The 12,247-nt window shown below is 45.6% G+C and overlaps 1 protein-coding gene across 1 annotated transcript in view; it reads left to right on the top strand.

Moving 5' to 3' along the window:
* The first annotated feature begins 4,370 nt into the window (after positions 1-4,370).
* The window catches only part of LOC104997263, a 135,600-nt gene continuing 127,723 nt past the window's right edge, over positions 4,371-12,247 (top strand). Inside the window, exon 1 of the mRNA XM_010851932.1 lies at positions 4,371-4,446. Coding sequence (XP_010850234.1) covers positions 4,385-4,446 — 62 coding nt within the window. The 5' untranslated portion in view covers positions 4,371-4,384. The remainder of the gene's footprint in view (positions 4,447-12,247) is intronic.

Raw genomic sequence — 12,247 nt, 5'->3', positions numbered from 1 at the left:
TAGTTCATCAGGCACTCTGTCTATCAGATCTAGGCCCTTAAATCTATTTCTCACTTCCATTGTATAATCATAAGGGATTTGATTTAGGTCATACCTGAATGGTCTAGTGGTTTTCCCCACTTTCTTCAATTTCAGTCTGAATTTCGCAATATGGATTTCATGATCTGAGCCACAGTCAGCTCCTGGTCTTGTTTTTGCTTACTGTATAGAGCTTCTCCATCTTTGGCTGCAAAGAATGTAATCAATCTGATTTTGGTGTTTACCATCTGGTGATGTCTATGTGTAGAGTCTTCTCTTGTGTTGTTGGAAGAGGGTGTTTGCTAAGACCAGTGCGTTCTCTTGGCAAAACTCTATTAGCCTTTGCCCTGCTTCATTCCAAGGCCAAATTTGCCTGTTACTCCAGGTGTTTCTTGACTTCCTACTTTTGCATTCCAGTCTGCTATAATTAAAAAGACATCTTTTTTGGGTGTTAGTTCTAAAAGGTCTTGTAGGTCTTCATAGAACCGTTCAACTTCAGCTTCTTCAGCATTACTGGTTGGGGCATAGACTTGGATTACTGTGATATTGAATGGTTTGCCTTGGAAATGAACAGAGATCATTCTGTTGTTTTTGAGATTGCATCCAAGTACTGCATTTTGGACTCTTTTGTTGACCATGATGGCTACTCCATTTCTTCTAAGGGATTCCTGCCCACAGTAGTAGATATAATGGTCATCTGAGTTAAATTTACCCACCCCAGTCCATTTCAGTTCGCTGATTCCTAGAATGTCAACGTTCACTCTTGCCATCTCCTGTTTGACCACTTCCAATTTGCCTTGATTCATGGACCTAACATTCCAGGTTCCTATGCAGTATTGCTCTTTACAGCATCGGACCTTGCTTCCATCACCAGTCACATCCACAACTGGGTATTATTTTTGCTTTGGCTCCATCCCTTCATTCTTTCTCCAGTTATTTCTCCACTGATCTCCTGTATCGTATTGGGCACCTACTGACCTGGGGAGTTCCTCTTTCAGTATCCTATCATTTTGCCTTTTCATACTGTTCATGGGGTTCTCAAGGCATGAATACTGAAGTGGTTTGCCATTCCCTTCTCCAGTGGACCCCATGCCCACCTCCAAACCCAGTCCGCTCCATTCCCTCCACCTGCAGGGTCTTTTCCTCCTGTCCCATGGTTTCCATCCTGCCATCCTCCTGCATGTGCACCCCTCATGCTTCCTCAGAGTCCAGGCTTAGTGTGACTTGACTGCAAATGTCTCTCTCCACAGAGACCAACAAGCAAGAATGACGGCAGTGCATTTAAGCCTGAATTCCTCGGAACTCTCAGCTCAGAGGTGAATGTGTAGTACCAGTGCAGGGATGAGGGGTAAAGCAGTCAAGTGAGTTGTGATGATAAAATCCTGAGCACTGAGGTGCCCTTCCCTCTGGCCTGTAGGACTTGGTGTGTTCTTCATTAGTCAGGGTTTCACTGTGGGGAAGATGCGCAATTAATCAAACATGCATTAGTCTGCCCTTGGTCACATTTTCCCACTTGTAGTTAAAATTTTGTCCTATTTCTTTCTAGTGGACAAATGAGCACCATTGTGCCCCACTGAGTATGTCAGGAGCAGCAGTCGGCAAGAGAGAAGGAGACCTAGGGAATCGGCAGGTCCTTGAACACAGATCTGGGGCCCTTATTCCTTTTGAACTAGTGGTAACTCTGTTCATGAACCACGTTTGGGGTGTGTTTCTCCACCACCCTTGCCAACACCAGCACCTTGCTCACCCTGTAGCTGACACTGAGCAACCTCATGGAGGAAGTGTGGGGCTCACATTATTTAGATTCAGTTGTGTTTTTTTTTCTAATGTACATGCCTCTCTCCCCTGAATCTTCCACATGGATGGACAGTGCTTGAGCTGAGGTGTAAATGAACCCATACCTGCATTGTGAGTTTCCTTTCAAGGATAACAGCAGTCATTATTCATTCTTCCCACAACAAATTTAGCAATAATAATACATGAGAAACAGTCCCAGTGGAATCCCAATACAGAGATTAGAGAGCCCCGGGTGACCAAAGCTGAGGAAACAATATGAGGAGAAACTGGCAGGGATCTGGGTTTCACCCGGGGAAGGCGCCCTGTGCCTGGGTCTCTACCTGCCGCCCCGCGGGTGTTGCACTTCTAAAGGGAAGTCTGCTGAGACGTCAGTGTCCAACAGTCCCTGTTCTTTTCCCACTCTGCTTTTTGGATCCTCATGGGGCCGGGAAAGGTTTTCAGAGAGCGTGCATTTTCTTTCTCGGAATGTGAAGTGCTTAGATGAAGCAGAGGATGACTCCAGTGAAAAGGTATGGCTCCTCGTGACTACTTTTTGATCTGCATGGAGCAGCGATCTGGTGTTGACCACAGGCCAGGCAGGAGGCTGCCGCACATCACAACCAGAGCCAGAAGGCTGGCACCCTGCCTTGTCAGCATCGCCTGATGTGTTCCTCCCTCTGTGCTCTCACATTTACCTGGGAGACCGGGGATTCCGCAGCTACCTGGGAGGGCCCCGTTCCAGTGCCTTCCAGGCAGGGCACTGTTAACTTCAGCAGACATTGCCAGGCTTCCCTGCCCTCCTGGGCACATGCCTCTACAAAGGAGCTGAAAAGCCTGGGCTCAGCGTGACTGAGGGGGGCGGTTCACCCTGCTGCTGGAGAGAACCATGGTCATGCAGAAACTATGTGTACAGGGCTGGAGTGTCCCGCACGGCAGAGGAGCAAACGTGTGATACTTGGAGAGTCGGGCCAACTGGAGACTTTTCCCCTATCCTTCTCCTAATGAGAAGATCCTGCCAATACCACCAGCAAACCAAGTTCAGAGAGACTGAGAACAAAGAAACAAGATAGTTCCCCCAGATGTCGGCAAGATGAGCAGCTTGTGAGGGGCCGGAAGCCTTCAGCCGCATTCAGACGACGTCAGGGTTATTTTAAGACCTGAGTGTGGACGTGAAGATTTGCTGCGGTGCCTGCCCATGTCCCTCAAGGGCTCCACCTCACCAAGCATCTTCTGTGCTCATTGAGCATCCTTGCACTGACGCCTTTCCCTATTAGAGCTCCCTCAGGACCAGAGAGACTGTCTCCCAGCCACTTATACAGATACCAGCACAGCAGTGCCACAAAGATGTGGCTAAACCTCGCTTCCCTTTTGTGTGCTCACCCACTGACACCCATTGCTCAGATCTCTGTGCCCCGGGGCAGAGGAGTCAGGGCAGACCGCTGACCAGCACGGCTTGTCCCCTCATGAAATCACAAACTAACCCAATGAAGGCAAGACCTTCACTCTACTATACAGAGCAGGGGGAGGTCTCGAGCTTTGGCCCAGGTAGACCACTGAGAAGAGTGATTTCAACATGCTAGTCCCACCTCTGGAGTTTTTGATTCAGTTGAGTTGCAGGGGTAGCCTGCTGGAAAAGGGCATATCCCTAACAGATTCCTCAGTGATGTCGAAGCTGCTAGTCCAGGGCTTACACTGAAAACCACAGCACAGGTAAAACACGGAGGCTCAGCAGAGCCACTAACTAATAATCTTGGCCAAGTTCTCGCTTACAGAAAGTAGTTAATCCGAACTTCAGACTCAGGACTGATTCCAAAGCTACGCTTGTAACCACAGCAGTATTCTGATAGTCCTTTGACACCCCAATCACAAATCATGGCTAGTTAGTAAAGGGGAAATTCAGATTTGGAGTTTAAAAAAATAAATTGGGCATATGGATGAGGAAAATGAATTCAACCAAAGCGTGGCCTGGATGGGACACTAGAGCTGGGGGAATCCCTGTTCTCATTTTCCTCCAGAGAATCCCAAATGATACCTTGGTTTCCATAATGTTTTATGATGACCCAAACAATGGACATGGCATTTCCTCAACTGATTAGAATTTTAAGTTGAATTTTAAAAGGCCAGAAAGGAAGGTAACCATCTGAAAAGCTTTCCCCTGTATCCTTCCAGCATGCATGTTACAGTCTCCCTCTTATAAAGAACCGTGCAGAGTTGGCTGTTTAATGAAGCATCGCCCACTCTGAGCTACAAGGCGATGATTCCCAACCTTGAGAGAAGCCCAGGGGTGGCTTCCAGCCTTAAGTGCCAAACGAAATGACACCAGGGGGCTCCCAAACTGCCCAAGAGATGGTCATTGTACCTCATGAAGGAATGCCATGGATCTGTCCCAAAGGCATCGGGTACCAATGCCAAAAGGCAATGAACTTGAACTAAGCAAGCCTCCTCATTGGCCGTCACTGTTGGTGTTGTAAAAGACTCTGCCCAGTGGCATCAGGCCTGAGTAAACACTGGCTTAGCTGACCAGTCCAGTAAGATGAATTGGGCATGACTAAGGTGTAGGGGTGCCAGGCCTTCCATTAGCAGGAAAGGCATGCAGGGGCAGCAGAGCGGGGCAACACACCAAGGACGCAAACCAAGATTCCCTTCCAAAGGGTGAGTTACAGGGAGAAGGGGAGGAAAGAGAAGACAAAGCTTGATGTCCTCAGGGGAAGGGCTACTTAACCAGTCCCTGCTTAGGACTGCGGCGCAGCCTGAGGCCAGAGCTCTGGCTGCCGCCAAGCAGGTGTGCACACATCTGTGAATCCGTGAGCCCCAGCCTTACCCCCGATAAAGCGGAGTTGGCGCTCCACTCTGTTCCTGCAAGGAGTCGCCACAAGGATCAAACGATAGGAGATAAAAGAAAAGAAAGAAGAAAGCTTTACATAGGTAAATGCTTTATATGAATATAAAGGTTACGGGTGGTGAAGACAGGCGGAAATCAAATGGGGCACTGGGTTTAAGAACAATGTTTACATTTGTTTGAAGGTGGCAAGTTTGCATATCATTTCTGTAATTTTTAAAGGCAGGTAGATATGCTGTGTTGTTTCATCGCTAAGTCACGTCTGACTCTTTTGCAACCCCCTGGACTATAGCCCGCCAGGCTCCTCTGTCCATGGGATTTCCCAGGCAAAAATACTGGAGTGGGTTGCCATTTCCTTCTCCAGGGGATCCTCCTGACCCAGGGATAGAACCTGAGTCTCCTACTTAGACTTGGCCTCTAAGTCATAAAGACTTGCTACTTAATTAGATGGCAAATACAACACTTTTTTCCTCCCATTTGCCCATTCAAACCCATTTTTGGGGGCAACTCTTTCCCACTCTTGGAAAAAAGTCCAGAGATGGTCTCAGAAATTGTGTCATTTTGAGAAATAATGTACAGTTTCATGTAGTAGTCAAAATTCCACTTCAAGGTAAAGCTTTGCCTCTTCCCAGCTCAGGTGGCCTCAAGTTGAGACCTCTAATGGAGAAAGAGGCACGCAGATTTTTCTTCATTTCCCCATCTTTCTCATCTTTTTGGCCCTGGTCGCTGTGTTTCTGACTCCTCGAGGCCTGGGAGAGTTAAAAGGTAGGAAAGATCCTTCTGGATCAACCCTACTGTAACTTGATGTTGGTTTTCTCTGGCCATGCCTGATGTTGGGTTGCAGGGGAGTCTGGCTCATCTGACACTTCATCACTGGAGATCTCTCCTCTCCAAGCCCTTTATATGGATCAAAAGCTCCCCACGGGCTGCTCCCCACTTTCCCCTGGTGAGGTTCACCCCATCCATTGTCCCTCATGACACCCTCCAGACTGGGACTTTCCTATGTGGCTGGCTTGTGGTCCGGAGGAAACATTCTGGAAGTGTGGGCTGTGCCCAGAGAAGTCACCCTCTCCCATGCCTTTCAGGCAATGGCCCAGCACAGTCTCCATAGCCCCAGAGTTTCCAGGAAGTCTGTCTGCTTCCTTGAAGGATGAGCTTGAAACCTCACTCTGTGCCTTGGGGTTAAGAGGAAGCAACCCGCACACACAGTGGATGGGGACTGGGGCTAAGGTAAGAAGTACAGCATGCTCACAACTCTCTTCAAAGGATATTTCTCCCTATTTCCACCTTTCAGCTTCTTCAGTCTTCAATGCAGCTTTTCAATTTTTTGAAGAAAAATGGAAAGGTTAATAGGTTGCAAAACATCTCTGTTACCTAGTTTGCATGTCCCACAGAGATGACCTAGTACGATTTTCTAAGTATTCTTTTTTAAAAAACAATATATTTATATGACTGCGTCCAGTCCTAGTTGCAGCACATGGGTTCTTCCTTGCGCCTCTTCTTTCGTGGCGGTGCACGGACTCTCTAGGTGTGGCCCGCAAGCTTAGCAGCTACAGCACACAGGCTTAGTTGCTCCGTGGCATGTGGAGTCTTAGTTCCCTGACCAGGGATCAAAGACGTGTCCTTTGCATTGCAAGGCATATTCCTAGAGGTACGTGCCTCTAAGTATTACAAGACAGTAAGATGCAACTCTTTCTGCCCATTGCCTGCAGTGGCCCCCAAACAACACACATTAGGTACTACTGGGCTCTTTGCTAAATGAGACTGTAGGGGTTCTCTTTGTAGAAAAAAGACTGGAGGCAGTATGCTGTCTGTTAATAGTAGTTAATGGCAAGGGCTGGAACCATGGGTAATTTTTCATTACATTTCTCTATATTAAAAATTAATTTTAAAAGGAATAAGATGCTATTCTTAGTAAAAGATGAAAAATTCTAGAAAAAGGGAGAATATGTTAAAGAATGCAAAAAAGCATGGAGGATTCAAGGCAAAAGAAAGGGCAGGAAAGGTGGGTAAAAGGAAGACAAAGAGCAAAGCCATGGCATCAAATAAATGACAGAAACAGATCACTGTTTTCTTTAAAATGTGCATTTAAGTGATGTCTCCTTTGGCTCTTATTAGTTTAGAGCTACTATTGCAAACATCTACCTTTTTGTAAGGGCTAACAAGTATGCTAGAAAAGCTATTGCCCATGTTGGTTTTGTGTGAACAGACTTGATTCATCTTTGCATGAATCCCAGGGACAAGGCAGCTCTGTTCATGGAAAGGAACTCAGAATCAGGATCATTCCGATGGGACTGGTGTGTCATTTGCATTTCGCACAGGCCATAATGGAAGAAATGTGGGAAGTTACGAGAAAGTAGCTACATAAACAAGACTGCAGAGACCACCTACAAGCTCTTTAAATAACATTAATTTAACAGCGTCCATTTGAACAATGTGCTAATCTCAGAAAATCTTCTCATAAAACAGGTCTTGGCATCAGCTTCTTACTATAGCTAGAAAAAAGTAAGAAAAGTACAATTCTTTTTTTCTTTAATTCTAACACTTTGACTTCTGACTATTTGAATGGGGTAGCAGGCATCTGAGCACAGTGGGGTGCCATTGGAAGGATGTTAAGCCACGGAGCTGTGTGGGGGTTGATTTCTCTGTGCCTCTGAATTCACTCTCTGCCCTTCCCATCCCGCTCTTTCTGCTCTGTACCCCAGGAAGCCTGACCTCTGCCAAGTTCATCCGCTGGGCCTTGCTGCGGTCTACATCTGAGTTGGGATCAGTCAGTGGAAGGTGCCAGAGGATGTGGAAACGGGAAAGGAGAGAGAGAGAGATTGGGGTATTTATTCATTATTCATCAGTCAGTCAGTCATTCTGCTGAAGACCACAGCTCCTGGCAGGTAGCCCTTTACTCCAGCTGTAGGTCTGGCTGTGGAAGAAAAGGTTCGAGCTGAAGAGGGCAAGAATGGATTTCAAAATGGAGGTTATTTAAGGGCGATTTTATGTCCAGGAGGAAGGTGGTGATGCTTTGGTCTCTAGGATGTGTGGTGTAGAGGAGCAGATAGATTCTAAAAAAGCATTAAGGAGATAAACTCTATGCAACCCACGGTCGTGGATTGGTCATGGATTGGACATGAGGGTGAAGGAGAAGACTTCTAGGTTGTAGGTCCGAGAAATCTGAGAGGCGATGGGCCGTTTGCCGTGGTAAAACTTGGGTTAATAATCTCTCTCGTGGAAACACTGTGAGTTGCTCCATCGGAGGTGGAGGTTGGGAAAGGTCCTTTCTGCCATTCACGGAGAGACGGCAGGGGAAACCGCACCCCGTCCCTCAGTGGTGGAGAGTGTTTAGGGGATGTGGCTCCATGTGGTTGAGAAGCCATTTCATATCATGCATTTGAAGAGCAAAAATCTTTTCTCAAATTCTAATTTGCATCTGCAGAAACTCATGCAGTTTCTCTTACAACACCTAATGAAGACAGATTAGGCAAAGCAACTTTAAAACTTTACTTCTAGCTCTTCAAGTCCCAGAAAAATTGAATGTTAGATTTATAATTACTGTGCATTTTGTTTGAGAGAGAAAGAAAAAACTCATATGCCTAGAACATTTTCATAAATCATGTCTATGATTAAAAAAATATGGTTCAAACAGACACGACTGTTCTTTGCCCTGCATCTGTTTCACATACACAAATGTGTCAGGTTTACATAAACCACACTGATACAGATGAAAAATAAGGGAAGAACAAGATAAAAATAGCTCTGACGGTATCAGGGTATCAGTAACACATCTTTTATTATTATTATATATGATGCCATGGCAATCAATCACGCTCTTATATTACATGGGCTAGTGACCTCAAGCCCCATGGAGGAAGAGCTAGCCAACATCCCAGGAATCGATTCTTACAGCTTTTTAAAAAAGAGATCTTCAATATCCTATGTCTGGATTTCTGGTGACAGTTTCAAAGATAGTGAAATGAAGCCATCTCCTCCCCCATGTGGTGTCCAGGTCCTGATCTCAGATGTGTTCTCATGACACCCTCAAGAGGCAAGAGTGGCTAAGGGGCAAAGCCCCGTTTCAGATGCTACTACATATGGATCACCCATGAAAGGACCCACCCCGCCTGCCAGTAGTAGCTCCCCAGGCCTGAGAGAGAACATTGCTGATGTGTGCTTTGATCAGCCCTCTCTCCTGTGTCCCTGACCAGCTGATCAGACATGCAGTTGGAAAACTCTGCTCTTTTCCTTTTCTCCCAACTAAAACACTTAACTTTTGTACTCCAATTATAAAAGTTGATGAAGTCTCAAGGGAGGATTTTTTAATGCATGTAAACTTGACCCTAGTAAGTAAAACTCTGCATTCTCATTCGTTGACTAAAGCATGTTTTTTTTCCCCTCACAAATTTGTATTAATTCAACATCTTTTAATGCTTTAGCTATATTTTTGTTTGTGGGTGTGTGCCCTCCTCAACTATAATCTTGAAGTCTACAGATCCATAAGTAGGCACTTTATTATTGTCCTGGGGCAATCCTATTTAAGGGTAATGAATTGTCCTATAATGCAAACATTTACCACAGATACAATATTTTACCAGTTTTAATCTTCCAGACTTGAGATTGCTTAAAATTCCACTTTCACCCTGGTATCTTAAAGCATTTGTCCATATGTATGAGAAGGTTTTTTTCATTCCCTCTTTTTCTGGATACAACACCCAAATCTCCACTTGTGAAATTGCACTTCCTCTCCTCTCTCAGACCATGTGGATTAAATAAGGGCGACTCCAGCCCTCACTTCTGTGAGTGGAAAGAAGACCCAAGTTAAGTTAACAAGAGTGAGCCTTGAGGTGTTTGCTGGGATTATTGGGAAAGGTGGTTTATCTTTCTGTTGGGGTTGCTGAGTTGGTAGGATGAGGGCCAGAGTGGTTGATACCCATCTTGCTTCCATGTGGGAAAAGCCCACCAGGGCCTGAAGACAACAAAAAGGAGGGCGGAGCCAAGAGTTGGAGAGAGACAGATTCGTCGCAACTCTGGATTGCTGTTGTTGTTAGTTGCTCAGTCGTGTCTGACTCGTTGAAGACCCATGGACTGTAGCCCGCCAGGCTCCTTTGTCTATGGGATTTTCCTAGGCAAGATTACTGAAGTGGGTTGCCATTTCCTTCTCCAGGGGATCTTCCCAACCCAGGGATCAAATCTGCGTTTTTTGCCTCTTGCATCTCCTGCAACGGCATGTGAATTCTTTACCACTGAGCCACAAAGGAAGCCCATAACAACTCATATACGTGTGTTAATTGATTTAGGTTCCTCTAATAGTACCATCGATTGTGAACTTATCAGTTACTTTCATAACTTTCAGTTATAAAACCCTAATTTGTTTAGTTTGGTTTGACTTGGATTTGATCACTTCAAATCACCTCTCACATCTCTTTATTCCATTTTGTGCAATAGGTGAGGGTGGGGCAGAAGGTCAGGGACAGGACCCCAATCAAGGGCTCCTTCCTAGGCTTCCCTCCAGCTTTGCTCCTTCCTTATAAAGCCAAGTGGGAACGGACCACGCAGCATCTGGACCTACGACAGCCCACTCCCTAGGAAATTTGACCATCAGATGGCCTCTCCCTTCATGACACCAAGACCTCCGAGGTATGGAAAACATGGGCTCACCCAGAAGAAAAGGGTTATCCTCTCAGAACTCATGACTGGGTATCAGGATAATCATCTTCAACTCTGCTGTGAAGAAACATTTACAGGCGGCCCCATCAGAATCAACTTTGCCAGACATTCCTGGTCAGGGAGGGAACTGGCGAATCTCTTTCCTACAGGGCTTTTACATTCTTTCAGTTCTGAAATATAACACTTGCAAAATTTTAATTTCATCCTAAATTCCTAAATCCCTGTGATGCGGACCCACTGGACTGACTCCTCAGGACCAGTGCTGGCCCATCAGTAAGAACTCAGGCACCTCCAGGTGAGGTTGCTGCCTCCATGAAAAGCATGGATGTTGTACTTGGATGGGAAGCTCTGGGAAGAGATAATAAAACTCAGTAAGGCAATAACCACACCTCTAATTCCATAGACCCACAACGATCCATTTGGCAGAAAGATACCTACATGAGAGATTAGAAAAGGAAAAAATTTCCAGTAGTCTTCTAAACCTACGAAAACCTAGCTCAATTCAAAAGGGTCCCATAAATATAGTGACACACTTTTGTACACACAGGGAGTGTCTCTCAAGCAAAGAACAGAAAACGACAAAATGAACTTTGAACTTTTCTGGTCTGATTCTTTTCACAGAAGTTCTTACAAAGATGTACAAATTAAATCCCATTCAGGTAAACTCATCAGGAGTTATATTTACTACAAAGAAGAAAATTATATGACATTAGGACTCTGCCAGAAGACTTTGGAATACACAGTGGTTATTATCTCTGGCCTTGCGTCCAGCATGAGCAGAGACAGAAGCAGAACACTGACCCTGGTCCCAGGGCTTGGGCCCTATCCATTGAACGTAATTAGATGTCATTAGATTATTAACTCCCTATAGCTAATCAATGGCTAATCTCTGCCACAAAATGCCTTGATCGTCTGTAAGGTTATTAGCAAAGTTAATGTCCCACCACTGGAGACACCCAGTATGCAAAATGATCTTCTCTAAATAACCTCTAAGACCCCTTTGGAATGTGATGGACCTAATATTTCTGTCCCCTACAAATTCATATGTTGAAGCCCTAACTCCCCCCCGCCCCAAGTGGACATATTTGGGGATGAGACCTCTAAGAAAGTAACTGAGGTTAAATGAGGTCATAAGGGTAGGCCCTTTACCTAGTAGGATCAGTGCTCTTATAAGAGGAGACACTAGAGCTTCCTCTCTCTCCTTCCCTCACACTCGCTCCCCGCTCCCGTACTCCCCTCTCTCTCTATCTCTCTGCATGCACGCACAGAGGACAGGCCATGTGTCAACAAAAAGGCAGCAGTCTACAAACCAGGAAGAGTGCTCGCTCCAAAAACTAACTTTTCCAGCACCGTGATCACGGACTTCTAGTCTCCAGAACTGTGCAAAACAGCTTTTGTTGTTTAAGCCATCCAATCTGGTACTTTGTTACAGCAACCCAAGTTGACTAATTCAAAAAGTAGACACACAAATGCAGTCATTAATTACTCGTTCTTAAGTTCTTCCTCCCATGGGGCCTCTGGGGTTCCATATATAGTCTAAACCATACTACCTCTGTTCCCAGGTGATCATGGCCTGGCAGTACCACCTGGTGCTTAGAAGCCTAGTCCTTGGGATGAGCAACAGAGATTGGACTCCAGCTCCATCATTTGTTACTTGTGTGGTGTTTAGAAAGCCACTGAACTTCCCTGACCTTGGCTTTCTTAATGGCAAGACAGTGATGTTGTTAATAAGAGCACCTTCCCATTGGGATTGATGGCAGTGTTGAGTGAGATCCTGTCTGTGACATCATCATTCAGCTACCACAAGAGGGCTTTGTTGAGAAGCATCTTCTTGGAATGGATGTTTCTGTGGATACTGGGTGGGGTGGGGTGGGGGTGGACAGTTGTGCCTTAGCCACCTGATGTTCTCTGCCAAGGGTAGGAATAGTGACATTTCTTTTTTTTTTTTTTTTTTTTTTG

Source organism: Bison bison, unplaced genomic scaffold (genome assembly GCF_000754665.1).
Source record: "Bison bison bison isolate TAMUID 2011002044 unplaced genomic scaffold, Bison_UMD1.0 scf7180017864304, whole genome shotgun sequence".
Classification (NCBI taxonomy): Eukaryota; Metazoa; Chordata; class Mammalia; order Artiodactyla; family Bovidae; genus Bison; species Bison bison.
This window is presented reverse-complemented; position numbering and strand designations above follow the sequence as displayed.